Here is a 17296-nt window from a genome sequence, read left to right on the forward strand (position 1 = left end):
AAAAGCTGAAGTTCGAATAACATGCACAAATTCAAAATGAGCATCTGTGAGCGGAATGTATGGCGGAGGCGGCGTGCGAGCAATGCCTAACAAAGATTGTATAACTTGTTGCTGAGTGACTTATGTCGAAGAAGAGGTGAATATGCCCGAAAGTTAACTTTTATATCGTTTGGCATGCTTCTTTTCGAATTTTTTAGTGTCACTTACGTTTGATTATAATTTATGGGATGTTTTGCCTGCATTTCATTCGTGTATGTAATTTAATTTTTTTCGCGCTTGAGTGAGATGGTCTTATAACAGTACTGTACCGTGTTAAAGGTTTCAGCCTAATTATGTTACTATTTTGATCACTGTTTTTGTCATTGATTTTGCTCAAACCATGTCAATGTCTAGAGATGAAGGTGCCTCACTTGATTTATCTTTGTCACTACAATGTTTGCATGAATCAATTATTTAAACTTATTAAGCGAATTTAGAGAGCTGACATATTTATATTATTTAACAACTGTCTTGCGTGTGTTGTAACCTTGGTTTTACTTCGGTTTTGGTTGTGGCTTTTAATTAATGTTATGCTTGGTTTTAGATTGTAGTTGCCATTTAAAAACTGCCTAAATTTTTAGATGTGGGCGTTGGTAGCAGTAAGTTGTGTTGCATCGGCCTTCCTGTATCTTATCAAGTGAGTTTTTGCATGAATTGTTAATTATTGTTGCCCTAATAGATAAAATTATTGCATACGTTTGGCCTCCCCAAAACCCTCGTCACCTCTTCATGGTGATTTTCGTGCACTTATTTAAACTGTGTGCAAAGTACCTTTGGAAACCTTAGATACAGTTGTTAAATAAGAAAAACTTTGTCAACCCTGACAGACGCTCATTCAGCGGAGGAAGATGTCGGTGTACAGAAAATCTGACAGGAAAAGTTATTATAATAACAGGTGCTAATTCGGGAATTGGCAGAGCCACTGCGTTGGAACTAGCCCGAAGAGGTTTTTGTCTAACGTTTACTAGACACCTCACTTATGTAGAGTGACTACTTTTTATTTTGATGTGAATAAACACATGGTTGTTTCAGGAGCTCATCTGGTATTGGCATGCCGTGATCTGTGTGAAGGAGAAAGAACCAAGGATTGGTTATCAACTGCAAGTGGCAATAAGTCTATTTCCACCTTACAGTTAGATTTGAACTCCTTCGGAAGCATTGAGCAGTTTGTTAAATCTTTCAAGTTGGGCAAGTTAAACTCACATTTATTGTCTGTTTTATCCTCAATAGCAGCTTTATTAATTGTCCCTTTTGATTGCCCATAGGCTATAAGAGGTTGTATGCCTTAGTGAACAATGCAGGGGTATTTTACCACCCCAAAACTTTGACTGAAGATGGATATGACATTACGTTTCAAACTAATTACTTGGGTAAGAAAATGACATGATTTAATTTAATATTTATCTTTTTAACATTGATGAATTGTAATTCCCCTAAAGCATTCTTTAAATCACAAGTTATGGAAACAGTCAAAGTATAGTTTTTAATAATTCTGTTTTGAGTTAGATGTTATCTTTAATGAAAAAGTATGTGAACTTCTGAATATTATTTAAACTTAGTGGCAAGAGACACTATATAAGTTTAACATTGCATTGAATTTGTTCGCATTATGTTGGTAGCTCAATTCATCCAAAAATAACCTGTGAATGGATAGCATCTTTATGTGAAGGAATCAAGGGACAACATTCTGACATTCTGGGTTGAGCTGTTATATTGCCGTTGTTTATTACCCTTGGTGATGTGTACTACATAGTAAGAGCTCATATTCTCTTAACATCTTAGGAATAGCTGCTGCATTGTATTACTGCCTGTTTACATTCCTGTCTTAACCTATACATAGTACCTAACTCGGGTAACAGTCACGTTTATATTTACTTCTCCATGAGATTATCTTCTGGACCATTCCATAATAGATCATCCAAAAAATTTGAAAAGCACAACCACCGCCTCAGATTTTTAAGAAATTTTTGTCACAAGCGACTGCCAATTTAATTAATTTTACCCTCATAGTTTTCAAGTTATGATTGGTCAAAGTTTGGAGAGTTTGCTCAGAAATGGCATTAGTGGGATTCAACTTTAAGGGTGCATGGTAATGTAGAAGCCCATACTTCATTAACTGTTGCTAATGAATATAACACCATGAAATTTTCACATTAGGCTATAAAAGTAGATGTATTCCAAAGAAATATTTTACCACTATTTCATTGCTATTTTTTCTGCTATTTAGTCATTAGTTTTAAATTAGCTAAGTTATTTGACTCAAAAACATTACACTTCATATTTCCACAATTATCATCAAAGGACAGAGCAGTTAAATCATCATAAGAAAATTTCAGGCTTCACTCATTTTTCCAGTTCGGTGACTGAGATTTTCAACACAATTTATACAGATCCTTAGTAAGACTGTGGCGAATGCAATCCTCCATGAAAAAATATTTAAAATAATGGCCAGAAAATGAAAAGTATGCAGGCTCTAATTTTAATGATGGTAAATTTTATTCGTATAATAATTTTGAACAATAATATTTTGGGAGTCACCTGTGATAAAGATTTCATGAAAATATGACTCAGTGTGTGACATGCTCTTGATGAACTAACTTGGAATGAGCCTGCTACGTTTTTGTTCCAACTGTAGTATTGCACATGAGTTGTGTGTACACTGCACTCCCCATTATCTGGGCTAATGATGGGGAGGGATAATAATAATAAACGTCTTTATTGGGTGATATTGGGACTAGAAAGTCCCATCTTCCATCTACAAATAATCGGAAAACACTGGTAACCCAAACTTTCACTTAAATGTCTTGCAATGTTCATAATTTACCTAAAACAAACTATATAATTATTTATGCAGTTATGTATTCTGTTATTTTTGAGTGCTCTCTGGAATCAATGAGAGCTTTCTTCGCCAGTTCGCGATCTTTTTATCGGCGATAACATGGTTGTACTCATATTATAAATACTCCATGTAAGGTGTGGTTTCGAAAACCACATCCGTGGCTGTGTGATCACGGATACAGAACAGTGGTTTGCGTGAATGCTTCAAAACCACTGCTCGATGTTGGAAACTACACTGTCAGACACCACGCCATGTAGTCGCATCTTGCACAAGTTACCAGGGTTGCAACTGCTGCGGGGCGTGTATCCATGACCACGGAGCGAGGTCGCGCACTGCGAAGCTTGGGAAACAGAAACACATTACTCCCGCAAATGCAGATACCACACAATAGCTTCCATTTTACTAAGGAGATTCTAACAGAAATAATAAGCCCGGTTTATGCTAGAATTAATAGAGTAATTCCGATGATTTTCATCCAAATTTTATTGTTTTTTAATAAATATCACGGAAAAAATTGAGCGAGAGTAAAAATCATGCACATAATTGTTAAGATGGATAAACCGCTGCCGAATAATCGGGTTTCTGCTGTATTACACTTCAGAGATGAAAGCCAGTGACAAAGCTTTGGATCGAGTGGTGAGATGAAAAGAAAGAGATGGTTTACAGCTATTTAATATATGCTGTTTGCTGATCTGAAGTGCAGTGATAGTGCCTGATGATGGTGAATTCACGTTAAGAAAAAGCTCTTAGTTATGTTGGTAGTTCCATTGATTTTGGTGACACCCAGAACATTATTTTTCGTGGTTTGAAGTAAATCATTTATTTTTAAACAAATAAGGGTGACTAACGTTTCTTATTTACAAGCCCTCAGCTTATTTGTGGATAAATTTCACTAATTTAGGCGTGGATTCCTCACAAAATGTTCATTCTTATTGTTCAACTGCTCTTTCCTGTAGGTCTTTGTGAATAAGTGTGTCATTTAAAGCCAAGGCCCAAGTTGAGGCCTAGATTTTGCTGCTAGGACTCACTCTTTCAAGCCTATTAGTTTAATGATAACTTAAGGCACGTATAATTTTGTGAACCCGGTGCTGTTTTTAGTCACATGCCACTACTGGTGTTATTTTTGGTAGATATCCCCATTTTACTCCTTATGATGATGGCTGAGAAAGCTTATATTTGCACTTCAATGTCATTTTGTGCTTGGTTGTATGTATGCACCTTTTTGGCTGATATCATAGTTTTTTAATCGTATGGTGAATTTCTTCTAGACTTAAGCATCTCAGTGAGTTGATAATTAGGAGCTGCTGAAATTAATAGGTAGAGGCACCCTACTACCTCGTACTAACAGTATTATACCTCATCATGTGTAGTACAGACTGTTAGAGAGTTTCTTTAAAGAAGTAAGTGGTGATTTTTCATTAATGTGTAGTCCCACATTGTAAACTTAGCTGGTGGAATTGTATCATAGATAGTCTATAATTTAGATTTCAGTGAAAGAGGGTTTTCAGAGCAACTTTTTTTCTTAATTTGTTCTGGATTTACAGTTCAAGTTTTAAGAGTTATATCGAAAAGTAGTCATTATTTCTTTGTTGTCATTAATATCTATGTTGCTTTACAGATAATGTAGGTAATTAGTAATTTTAGTAGGTGATACAGTGAGCATGTTACTCCATAGTTGCTCGCAAATTGTATGTTGTCTTTATGTATCTCGAAAGCACCTCATAACACCTGTAAATTTTCGAACATTCACATGTTCAAGTGTCCAGATATGCCTAAGGATGAAGTAACCTATGAAAGCCTTGTCCTATTAATCCCCTCTAAAATTTGCTGTATGATATGTAGACTTGGTTGTAAATTTGGTAGCATGCCTGACAAGCAAATAGATAGGATTAGTGGTTAAAATGATTTTTCATCGGTAAATTTCATCCTTTATTGTCATATCATTGATTTTTGTGTGAGAAATTTTCCCTTGTTAATGTTTTACTGTATATTTTGCAGGGCCATTTTACCTCACCAACTTGTTGCTGGACACATTGATAGAGTCTGCTCCCTCGCGTATTGTTAATGTTGCTTCAGATGGTCATAGACTTGTGTCAAAGTTACATTTGGATGATGTAAACTTTGAAACCTCTTATGATTACTTCAGTGTATATGGACACTCAAAACTGTGTCTTATTCTTTTCACTAAAAAGCTTGCTGGAAAACTCTGCGGTAATTTTTATTTTACCTTGATTGTAGAAAGAGGGTCCTGAAAAATGTGTGTGAATGAATATTTTAAGCTGAATTAAGGCATATCTTAATTTCCTTGTGCATTTCATTTCAGATTTAGGTGTCACTGTTGATGCTGTGGATCCTGGCAATGTGGAAACTAACATATTCAGGCATTTTCCTTACTTGAACAACCCAATACTCTTTGCAATTCAGAAACCAATTAGATTATTAGTGATCAAGACACCAGAAGAAGGTGCTCAATCAGTTATTCATGCTGTCTTGCGACCTACCAATAGCTCTGAAGATACCGGGAAATACATATGGTATGTGTGAAGATAGTGCTATATGTATAAGTACTTGTTTTATTCCAGACTTATTTTAGTAAATACCCATATACCCATGCCTGATTGCCTACCATCTAGAAGATAATCTAGCTCTCTTATCATTATTTTTTTATTTGAACTATCTTTTCTGTGTTCCAAGTTTATACTTTCACTGTGAAGGTATGTTATGCTTACTCTCATATCTCCCTGTTCATGGTAATACCATAACTACCTATTTTTGATGTGAGATTTCGTTAATGGCTGATTTTAGTGGTCTAGGAAGGATAGGAAGCAGTTATATGATAAGAACCCCCTAGAGTTTGTTCATAAGGGGCTCCTTAATCCTTAGAGAATCCTTAAATCTATGATTTCATTCTTCTAGTTGGCATACTTCCCACTGTTCTTCATTCCATCAACATTCTGACTTGACTTGGTTTTGATTTAACCTGAAACCCCAATAACCTTTAGTAACTCATCAAGCTTCCTGCTGTGTCCTATCCCAATCTATTTTCAAAAACTTCAGTAATTTGCTTACAATTTGCAGTACTTTAATCTGCCTTCTTCTTCCTTTTAGTCTCACTTCCAGTCTCCTGCTCTCTCTGGCTTTTTCTCATGCTTCCTCCTTGTGAAATTTTCTCTATTAAAGAATTAAACTATCCATATTGAGCTCCCAAGTTGTCAATATGTGTATTTTGTCAGGGAACAAGGCTATCAACCAGGAAAGTTGTCATACTCTAAAGGAAGTTTTGAATTTGAATATTAAGGTAATTATTTAGCTATATCCCTAATAGGAACAAAAAATTTAATCATCTGTCTCTTTTATCTTTGTAAACTTTCTTCTTATGGTTGTTTTCATGACCGGTGTCAGTGTTATCGTGTTTTTAATGCTGGCTCTACCTTAACCAAATCCTTTGCCATTCTGTTCTTTTTTGTTTGGTAAGCCTTTGAAAGATATTCTTATTATTGAGAGTGTATTTATTGATGTTTTCAATTTGAATTCCAGCAATTGTAAGGAAGCAGTTCCATCAGAATTGGCCTGCCGGAAGGATTTAATGGAAGAACTTTGGGAGAAAAGTTTTCAAATGTGTAAAATTAAGGCTTTGTAAACCAGTCATTTGGAGATTGGTGGTAGTTACGTCATAAATGGAATAAACTTTCTGTTATCAGTGGTTAATGTTATTTTATTCATCAGTCATGGCAGAGGAGGAAGGTTTTTGGGTTTCTTATGATGGATGTGTCAAGAAGACTGTAGTGACACCAGGGAAGTGGGGGACTGTGGCCCATGATGGTGCAAAATGCCGCTTGGTCTTGCTCTATGCTGCCACTGCAGATGGATTTCCTCACAATAAGGAGCAGGAAGAAGCCCTCAACAACTCTCTGTACTTTTCTCCATCAGTGCGTAACGTCCCAGACTCCCTTGTGATGGGTGAAGCTGATTCAGAATTGGACAGGGTTCTCGAGACATGTGTCAGGGCTATGTTGCCTCTGGAAGTGTGCAAGGCTACTTTGTTCTTCCGTTCGAGAGAGCAGGACAAGGAGGAACCACAATCACTTCAGAAGGCACCCGTCCCTGCAATCAGTCTGCAAATCAATCTTCTCGAAGTGGAAGCTGTACCACCAGTGTATTTGTGGTCAGATGAGAAGAAGTTTGAAGAGGCATTGAGGCACAGAGTGGTTGGAGTGAATTTGTTTGGACAGGGGAGGACAGTTGATGCTTTCTTGCGCTTTAGCAAAGCAACACGTCTTCTTATATGTATGGTGGTGGATGGTGAAGAGGTTGAGAGTAAGATCAAATCCCTTAGGGGAGCATTGTATGCTAACATGGCATCCTGTCAGTTGAAAAGAGAGAACTATGTCAGAGCTGATGACTTGTGCACCCGTTCACTCGCCATGGATGATGCCAATGTTAAAGTACTCTATAGGAGGGGTGTTGCGAGAACTCATTTGCAGGAATACGAGCATGCATGTGAAGATCTTGAGAGGGCAAAAATGCTTGATCCTAAAAACGAGGCAGTAAAGAAAGCTTTGCTTGAGGCAAAGAAGAAGAAGAAAGAATTGGATGCAAGATATGGGGCTGCTGTGAAAAAAGCATTTAATCTTTGGTGAAAGCTGAAGGCTTCTTGGAAAAACACTGGATGTTGATATGTGTGGTTTAAACAAAGATTATCCTATGTAAAAAAATAAGTTAATTAAGTGAAACTTATGTAATTTTTTCACTCATTCGCAAGTATTTTCCTGGACTCCATTGATGTACTACATATTTTAATAGAATCTCATATAGGTCATTTCTGTAAATTATTTCTTGTTCAAGTACAATCAAACTGTAAAATATGTATCCTACTTTCAGTTTTCTTAAGTTTCCTAATTCTTAATCCTAAAATCATGAATGTGATGAATTTGTATGTAGCACGAGGTAAAATGTAATCATAAGGTACCAAGGTCGTCCATATGGTGTAACTATTCCATCTTGTATAACAGAATGATTAGCAATTTTCCTCTTATGGAACAATTTAGAGATAACCAGTTTTGATGCACTGTATACTCAGTCTTGAAAAGATGTGATGAAACTAATTGTCCTAAAATTGTTCTATTAAAGTTTAAAATTACAAATTATTCTGTTGTACAAAATTTAACAAGATATGAACTAGTATTTTTGTATAAATACTATTTTTGCTGCTAAGAACATAGAATGGTAATGTTATGAGTAAGAAAAAATAGTTAACTATGCTTATATCAGTACTAGATGACTTTTTTCTTTAAATAAGCTCTTAGGACATCTGTAGTTGGCAGTGTTATTGAAAATTTATCCTCACATTCCATTTATTTGTGGTAATAAAATTATTATAAAAACTTTAGCCTTGTATTTTGAATGTAATGTGTGGAATCCATCTCACATTGTAATCCATTTTCATGATTGGCCTTGACATACTAGTGGTGTGTGCATAATTCTCTCTAATGTATTTTTGGCTGAAAGTAAGCTGTTAAGAGCAATGATTTCATTCGTTACCTTAAGATCACCTCAGTTAAGCAATGTGCAGCTCAGACTAAGGTTGGATAGGTGTCAATTTTCCTAACTATGAGGTTCATGTCTATTGTTTGAGAGTGTAAAAATGGAATGGGCACATTGGACCCATGCAAGGTCTACTCATAAGTACCTGGGAACCTCCCAAATTTTCTGTCTAACTTTCAAAACTTCTGCACCAGAGGTGGCTAACCATCACCTTGTGCTCATGTGAGAGTTACAGATAGTAAGCTACTACAAAACTGGCATTAACCAGTAGTATCTCAATCAATATGCATTTTGTCAGGTTTCACTGTGATATCATTCCTTGATCACACTAAAAATTTAACTTTGCAATTTCATGTATGAATAGCATAGCCATCAACCACTTGCATTGCAGAGTTAAATCACGTTAATACAGCAGGATATCTCATGTGGTGTACATACATGCAGAACAACACTCTTAATAAGTTCCTGATTAAGAATTCTTCTTGTTTAACAAACAAAGCCCAGTTCAGATTAATTTATATCTAATAGTTTTACTTTGATTTCACTTCAAGTTCTGTAGGAAGATTCTGAATCCTCCACTACTGATGGATTCCAACATATTGGTACATATATGTAATTCCCCTGGGTAATCAGTCTCTTTGGCCCACCCTTTCCCCTCAATTCCTTCCTCATTGCCTTATCCAGTGCCAAATTCAATGAGAATTGACTGAAAAGTAACACTAGTGGCGCAGCGAGGGGGGGGTTTTGAGGGTTAAAACCCCCCCCCCCCAGAGCTCGGAGAAATTTTTTAAGTTTAATCCATTTTAAATAATTGGATTGATATTACTAATAGAATGATGTAAGGATTAATAAAATATCCCTCAGAAAGCCGTAAAACTGACCATTTTGAACCGTTTCTCTTAAAATTCCGCAATTTAATAATCTAGCACCTATCGCTTATCCTGGTGGGTATTCCATACCTCCACACACCCCAGTATTAGTTGCACCCAAACCCCCCCAGCCTTAATTCCTGGCTGCGCCCCTGATGTACACTAGTGTAATACATAAATGCTTTCGCAACGAACGACGAAAATATGTAGCAGAACGTTACTTGACTGGGAGACGAAAGCTGCAAATTTTCTTCGTAGGTTTTCCTACCCAGGCGAATGAATGCCAATAATACAGGATTCCTTGCTGTCCCCCTTTTATGATGGTCACAGGTTCGCGAAATCTTAGTTTCGGGACCCAACAAAGTGGGACTTAGGCCATACCCTTGAAATCTGGGAGCAGGTACCCAGACACCTCGTCTTTTGTCACTCCTCTTTGTGATAAGGGACCACGGTCATACAATTGTTCATTCAGTCAGTTTTTAAAATAAATATTTGTTCCTTTCTCAAAAAATATAAACTAAGAATTGAATTATGTACTTTCTTTTGAGCAGCCTTTAGAATTATTAAAAGAAATTCTATGATAAATATTAACTTACGTCTCGATTTCAGTATGAACATCAACATGAAATTGTTGCTGCATTAAATGTTTTAATATTCATGGTAGAGCTTCATTCAAAATTTGACAATTCTCAGAGTATAACAAGGAATTCAATTCAAAGTCTGAAATTTACGTTCTAGCAACAATTATCCATATATGTAGATAATTCATCTAAACAACGCATGATTGACCAAGAACCATTACCGCTGGTAGGGTTATAAACCCCTAAACAAGGGAGCCCAACTACCCTCGGAGTCCAAGATAATGCAGTCTCCGCTAAGAAGGGTCAAAAAAGTTGGTGCTGAGTGTGTGCCATTATTTGGAGACCTTTCTTAATGATTGTCTTGCAAAAATGCTCAGAACACAAGGGATAGAAATGTGTCTTAGGACTCAGTCCAGCAGTCATGCTAAGGCGAAAACTCTACCATCTCGAAAGGGTTAAGAACAGTGTAAGATTCATATGATACTTACACTGTTCTTGCGAAACTTGATTGAGAAAACATAAGCGAAGCGAGATTGAGAAAACATACGTTTTCTCAATCTCGCTTAACCTCATTTATCCTAAATGCTGCTTCCCTCTCTGCTTGAGACTTGCCCCATCTCCCTGTGGAAATATATACTTTTGTGAATCTCTACTGTGACTGTTCCCGAATCCCTGACACCAAGTCCTATGAAGATATGAGTACAGTGGGCACTGCTAGGTTGGGCTTCATTCTTAAATTCTTTACTGATCGTTTAACGCCTGTATCAAATCTCCCTGCTACAGTCCAACCGGCGAGAGTTGTCTGATGACAGTTCTAAAGGATGGGCGGAGAACCCTGGGCCAGCACGGTTTTTAGCCAATCGCTGTCCCCCAAACGCACGTCATACCCTCCCCTAGTCGTGCAACGTTGTCACATGCATATGAAGCACTGAAACACAGTGGCGCAGCGAGGGGGGTTTTGGGGGATAAACCCCCCCGCCCCCAGAGAATTTTTTAAGTTTAATCCATTTTCACTAATTTGATTGATATTACTAATTGAATAGTGTAAGAATGAATAAAATATCCCTCAGAAAGCCGTAAAACTCACTATTTTGAACCATATATCTTTAAAATTCCACAATTTATTAATCTCGCACCTACTGCTTATCCTGGTGGGTATACTATACCCCCACACACCCCGGTATTAGTTGCATCTAAACCCCTCCCAGCCTTAATTCCTAGCTGCGCCTCTGCTGAAACAAGCCTGAGCCACCAAATCAAGCCCTTTCTTTGAATAACCAAAACAAATGATTCTTCCTTTAGGCCCTTCACACTTGTCGTCCCTTCTGGCTCCTTTCTTAAGGGAAACCTTTTGTTTACATATGAGGTGGGCGTTTCCCTTTCTTACCTGGCAACCTTGGCCCCCACCTCTTCTGCCTGTCATCAAACAACTCTCGACAGCCAGATTGTAACCATGAATACTCCCTCACTCCCTGTACCAATCACTGCCTCTCTCGAATTGGAACTGATGCCCAGGGGGTTTTTCAATTTCTTTCCTAGATCTCGATCCATCATTCCCCAGGTCATGATGGCCTTAATCCTGTACGAAATTAAGCCTCCTCCCTCATGATGTCCCTGAACCTCCTATCGAATCGCTACTTCTTGCTTGGGGTCTTTCCTCTTCAATGGAAAATGGCAAACGTTATTCCAATCCATAAATCAGTCCAAAAATCCAATTTCACTATCAATCGGTATCCCCAGGAGAGTTGTAAAAAGATCTGTTCTTGTTATCAAGGATCAAGTTCTATTCCTCATTAATGAATCTTTAAGGCTGGGAGTTTTCCGGACTCTCTTAAGACTGCCAAGGTGTTCCTCTCTACAAAGGCAAAGGAAGCAAACAGGACATGAATTCATACCGTCCGATTTCCCTGTTGAACCAGCTCAGTAAAATTTTTGAAAAGGTCTTTTACAACCGTCTGGTATCATACCTTGAGTCATTCAGTCTCTTGTCCCCTTCTCAGAATGGGTTCAGGAAATCTAAATTCACAGCCACCTATGAAGTGGTGACCCATATACTCGCAAATCTAGACAAAAGAACGGAGACTGGGTCTTTTCTTTGACTTTTCTGAAGCCTTTGATCTTGTCAATCACCAACTACTCCTGCTGAAACTGGGTTATTATGGTTACGAGGTACTCCTTATAAGTGGATTGAATTGTATCCGAGCGAACATCACTAACATGTTGTATTATATAAAAATGGCACTCAGTTTCTCTCTTGGTAAAGAAGTCCTACTTGGTGTGCCACAGGGCTCCGTCTTGGGCCGTTCTATTTTTGCTGTATATAAATGATCTACCAGGTACTCTTAAATCTGTCAAAGGTGTCAAACCTATACTCTATGCAGACGACACTAATGTTATTGTATCAGCCCAGTCATTGAATAGCTTGTCCCTTACAGCAGTCAGTGGCACTCAACTCCTATATGAATGGTGTCAAAATAATTTTCTTAAACTGAACCTCGACAAGTCTGGCCTAATTTATTTTGTAATAAAAATAAAGCACCTGAAGCAATACCAATTGTTGTAGAGGGGAAACAACTCCCACAAATTTCCAGTTCACAGTTCCTATGAGTTACCCTGAACAAAAATATAACATGGGTCGAGCACATCAGTAAATTGCGCAACAAGCTTAGTTCAACATGCTTTCTCATAAGAAGCATCAGGAACACTGTAAATAATGTCTCATTGTCTATTTACTACAGTGAATTTTATTCTCACATTGTTTTCAGACACCTGTTTTGGGGTTCCTCTCCCCATGCAACCGAAATCTTCAAAATTCAGAAGTGCATTATAAGGCTGATGTGCAATGCCCCCTATGATGCACCTTGTCTTCCACTTTTAAAAAAACTGTGTATCCTGCCATTTTCATGCATACATATCTATGTCATTAGTATGCATGTAAAAAATAGCATTCTTCAGTACACATCAAAGGACCTATACCAAAGCCACAACACTAGAACTTGTAAAGACCTGCATCATAACTTTATCAGGACTCAAAATACTGCCCTAGGTCCTAACCCTATGGGCCTTAAGATTTTTAATGGTTTGCCACCAGAGGTGAAAAATGAGAGTAGGACCTCTGTCTTTAAGAAGAAATTTCAGAAGTTTCTGAAAAAAAATCTATTTTATTCGGTTAATTATTTTCTGTATTTGTAACATATAATTTATATATTCCAATTTAATTTTTATTGATTACGTATCCAAATTGACGTATCCTATATTTGTATTTTGTGAACAACCTACAGATCTCTGGACAAATAAAAAATATTATTATTACTATTAATCAATTTCTTTACATTATATTCTATCATCTGTTGCCGCGAGAATTATCCTGCACACACTGTATCACATCACTTCTCCACACCTGTCTAACAATAAATATGGCTTCTTACCTAATCAGTCATGTCTGACTAACCTAGCAGTTGGAGCAGTATAAAATATAAGGTGCGAGTATGCCTCAGTACATGATCTATACCAATGAATCACACTGGGTTGAAAATAAATTAAAAAGAGTACGAAAGTAAATGTTTATTTTTCTCTTACCACTTATAATTCATGTCAATATGACCAAGATATATATATATTTAAATGTTAAAAAATGGTGTTACCAAGTTTTATTTTCCCTGCAGCCTGAGAACAACATTGATACGGTTTTATTTCAGATTTAAAAAATACCATTTACAATGAGGAACATGTATAACCTCACATTCTATTCATACCAGAATGATGGACTACACTTGTGCTAATGAAAATTCACTACACAGTTTAGATTCCCTAGCAAATTCTTAAGTCATATCTACAGATGACACTTACTTAAAATAGGTAATGCCTTCTTGTGATTAAAAAATTCTCCACCAAAGACCTCACATTAACGTTGAAATAACATGATTTTGATTTTTCCAAAGTTTAACGTTAACGTTCACTGATTAAATTTTATTTAAACATAATGGTGGTATGTTTTTTGAAACAGTCATTTGAGTTCTGGAAGATGTGAACAGTATTGCTCAGTAAAAAATACATGAACCAAGAGCAATTGCCACATAAGGGGCTGATGAAAGATTTCTTTTCTACCCATCTCAATGAGATAAAGACGAGAAAGTCAAGACCATTTGCTTACCATACTCCTGAATGATAAATCATACATGGGTGGTTGCACTAACTGCCACAAAGATCTAAATCATAAAAGCTAAGAGGGAAAACAAAATTTTGGATAACTTTTATGCATGATGAATATAAGAGCCAAGGGCCAATGTAAACAACCACACATGATAAGTAGTAGCCTTAATGGGCCACATTGTGTTGAGGCTGGAGGTCAAAGCTCAACTGCTTCAATGCGTGTAATACATACTCATCAAAATAAATAGAGAGAATAACTTTTAAACCATAATAACAGAACTAGGTTGACCAAAACCATACACAAAGAGGTAAGAGATAAAAATCACCAATAGTGAGTTCCTTCAAGCAGCATATTAGGCACAGTAAATATTGCATTCATGTGAGAGCTGCCGACAGAAAATTGCTGTAGGTGAGAGACATTAATTCCTTTACGAAATAACTTACAGAATTAGGATCGTTCTATGATTACATAATCAGAACTATTTCACAATAACGTTCTTCTCTCAAAATAACACTGAACACAGCCAACGATAACATACATCAACATTGTCCTAATGGAACATTACCTGTGATATGAATCGCTCACATCCCACCAAACTTAACTATTTTGCAACAATACTTGAGCAACCCAAACCATTACATAGGGTTACAGTTAGCCTAACCTATGCATTTTTGGTGTCAGCAACAAGTGCACATGTAACTGACCCTGTCAAAAAATGGCATTAATCTAATCCTTTTATAGATTTAGTGGAGTTTTATACAGTTATCACAGTTCTTTAGAAAATATTACTTTTTTAAAGGATCAACAACAATTAAACAATCCAACTGCGGTTTCCTTGAGCAGTAAAAATAGTGTCATCAATTAATATCTTCAAATATTAGAATTGAACATTGGACAACTAATTTAATAACCAACAAAGTTACGGCAAGGATGGGCAAAGAGGGAAGGTTATATGGCACAAGAAATGAGCAATGTCATAATTAGGCTCATTTTACACCTAGATTGTGAAGTAAACATTATAACTAACAGGGATATAAACCTATTGAAAGAGAAACAAAAATCTGAAATAATAATTTGCTAAAGACTTAAGGAAATTTTTAATTTGTGGGTGTCTGCCCATCCTAGACAGGTACTAATGTGGTAAGGGCCAGAGCAACATTAAAGACAACCAAACTTAGCCAAGGGTGCCACAATGGAAAAATTCGACTTTTGATATTATATCAAGTAAAACATTCTACTTTGAATAATGTACACAATGATATGAAAAAAATATAGCCATTTTCTCACTGGGGTTAAAATGTTCCCTTTCTCGAAATCTATCATTTGTTTCATTCATACACAGCCACAAGTCACACTTGTCCACTAACATAACAGCAGTAGTTGATACAACTTCAGATATATTGGCAAAGCACGGCTTCATTTGGTTTTTTGGACACCAAATTTGCATTTGATCGATTTTAAAAAAGATATTCCCTTTTCTATACACTTATACATAATACAAAAATCTACTTTGAGATAAGATCAAGTCATCTACCCTTTTGCAGAAAATATATTATCTCACAACTTCCACCTCTTGTTTTTTGGCAATGATGTCCTTAAACTTTGAGCTTACCTACTCCGAAATATAAATTTCATAGTCTAGTATTACAAAAAGATTGCTATCACTGAGATTTAATGCAATTCCTCAATGGTAGAGAAATGCTTTAAAACATAGGTAGAAACAAATGACATAACCACATGAAAATTTGTGAAATAAAGACTGTAAATGGATGTTCATTTGAACTAAGAATATCAACCAAGCACAATAGAAAATATTTAAATATTTATGTACAAAAACGCTTCAAATGTCCCTGATGCCACGATGAGGTTGGCACCTCGATCTTCTCAAGCCCTTTTCAGTCATTTTGAAAAAAATGTAACGGAAAACAACAAATACACATACACTTAAAAGATTATCTAATCAAATGGAAGATAAAATTTCAGGCACTGAGTTGATTGGTCAATTAATACACCTGTATCCAGCCATGCATAAAAATAAAGCACACACAGTGCTAAAAAGCCTTCTGAGAGAAAAGTTCTCGAATGCATCTCATAGCTCAGCAGATACACGAGTTGAACACGAAATAGTCCACAGGGACTGCAGACTATTGGCTGAAAGATCACTTTTTGTGTAGTGCATTTGGGAAGAAAAGACCACAACGTGAGGGAATGAAATGAGTGTTTGGGATCACAACAGCTTAACTCCCCCATTAGAGGATTGCCCAGATAACAGTGTTTGATTTGCAGCTAATCCCATCCCAATCACTCCAGCAGCAGATTTCTGTGCGGCGTGCTCCATGCTCTTCTCTAGAAACTGCTGGTAGACAGGCTTCATAACCTTGAACGGAGTACAAAGAAAACTTTAAAACACGAATGTTTAATGACTGAATACTTTATTCAATTTTGCATTAAAATTTATGTATCAAAAATACAAAGTTTCCAAGAAGTCACAAATTTGAAACATAAAAAATATATCATCGATAGGTTGAAAATGACACAAAGGATTATAAATTGTATTTAAAAAAATCAACATCAGCAATATTCTGTCTTCTTATGTAAGTCTTTATGACTGCTTCAAGTGAGCCCAAACATTCTGAAAAGAGGGCCTCGCTGAGGAAAAGAGAAGTACTCAAAAAAGCAAGGTGATGCAATCACTTGGAGAACTAATCTCAAGAATGACACTAGACAGGCTTGAGATTATACTTACATTTTCCCAGAGGGCAGAGGCTAACTCATCAATGCTTGATCCAACCTCAGTCATTTCACCACTATACCTAAAAAAAATATGAAAAAATGTCATATTTAGTTAATCAGATCACTACACAAACACCTACGTTATTGACGGCAAATTTTTAAGTGGTCCAGTGCAACCTCAATAATACGAGACCTCATGGTGTTCAAATAAACACTCGCTATAGTGAATTGTCAATAGGAACAGGATTGGTGAGGTGATGGAGACATTTCTATCTGATAAACTTGAGCATAAATCCGTACGAAAGGTGATTTTTTTTGCATCAATAAATTTCCTTACCTATATAACAAACTAGCCATTCAATTTATAAGTGCCATGCTGAACAAAAAATCAGGTAAAGCATTGCTTTGTCAATCATTATCCCAATGCCCAATAGACAAAGCCATTTTTCTATGTACTTAGTGCATTTACGTGATCATACCAATATTTTGGTATTTTTCTGCTGAAAATTCAAACAATTACCGATAAACTGTATTGCAG

General features: G+C 36.5%; 3 protein-coding genes across 9 annotated transcripts in view; 2 read left to right on the forward strand and 1 right to left on the reverse strand.

Annotated features, from left to right (window-relative positions):
• Positions 1 to 17: 17 nt before the first annotated feature.
• LOC124167540 (retinol dehydrogenase 11-like) lies at positions 18 to 8267 on the forward strand. Of its 4 annotated transcripts, none has more exons than XM_046545489.1 (8): positions 53 to 136; positions 621 to 676; positions 867 to 985; positions 1072 to 1227; positions 1305 to 1409; positions 4877 to 5089; positions 5202 to 5412; positions 6416 to 8267. In XM_046545489.1, exons 2-8 carry the CDS (start codon positions 621 to 623, stop codon positions 6516 to 6518), a joined length of 963 nt encoding a protein of 320 aa, XP_046401445.1. In that variant the 5' UTR covers positions 53 to 136; the 3' UTR covers positions 6519 to 8267. The 4 variants fall into 4 exon arrangements, with proteins under 4 accessions (XP_046401447.1, XP_046401445.1, XP_046401446.1 ...); XM_046545490.1 differs by having other exon boundaries at positions 67 to 136; positions 584 to 676; XM_046545488.1 differs by lacking the exon at positions 53 to 136 and adding an exon at positions 146 to 251.
• On the forward strand, positions 6607 to 7518 carry LOC124167650 (70 kDa peptidyl-prolyl isomerase-like). The gene has a single exon (XM_046545632.1). The coding sequence runs from the start codon at positions 6607 to 6609 to the stop codon at positions 7516 to 7518; it is 912 nt and encodes a 303-aa protein (XP_046401588.1).
• A 5154-nt stretch (positions 8268 to 13421) lies between the features above and the next one.
• LOC124168484 (atlastin) overlaps positions 13422 to 17296 on the reverse strand; it is an 86296-nt gene continuing 82421 nt past the window's right edge. For all 4 annotated transcript variants that reach the window (XM_046546772.1, XM_046546770.1, XM_046546771.1 and 1 more), the window contains exons 10-11: positions 16772 to 16838; positions 13422 to 16402 (exon numbers count right to left, since the gene is read on the reverse strand). In XM_046546772.1, coding sequence (XP_046402728.1) covers positions 16253 to 16402; positions 16772 to 16838 — 217 coding nt within the window. In that variant the 3' untranslated portion in view covers positions 13422 to 16252. The remainder of the gene's footprint in view (positions 16403 to 16771; positions 16839 to 17296) is intronic.

The sequence above is a fragment of the Ischnura elegans genome, chromosome 11 (genome assembly GCF_921293095.1).
Source record: "Ischnura elegans chromosome 11, ioIscEleg1.1, whole genome shotgun sequence".
Lineage (NCBI taxonomy): Eukaryota > Metazoa > Arthropoda > Insecta > Odonata > Coenagrionidae > Ischnura > Ischnura elegans.

Excerpts from the sequence above, each read along its gene's own strand:
- LOC124167540 (XM_046545488.1), top strand. The coding sequence starts at position 228 with ATGTTTTGCCTGCATTTCATTCGT. Across the intron at positions 252-620 it reads TTTGCCTGCATTTCATTCGT|ATGTGGGCGTTGGTAGCAGT; the intron begins GTATGTAATTTA and ends CTAAATTTTTAG. Across the intron at positions 5,413-6,415 it reads GATACCGGGAAATACATATG|CAATTGTAAGGAAGCAGTTC; the intron begins GTATGTGTGAAG and ends TTTGAATTCCAG.
- LOC124167650 (XM_046545632.1), top strand. The coding sequence starts at position 6,607 with ATGGCAGAGGAGGAAGGTTTTTGGGTTTCTTATGATGGATGTGTCAAG.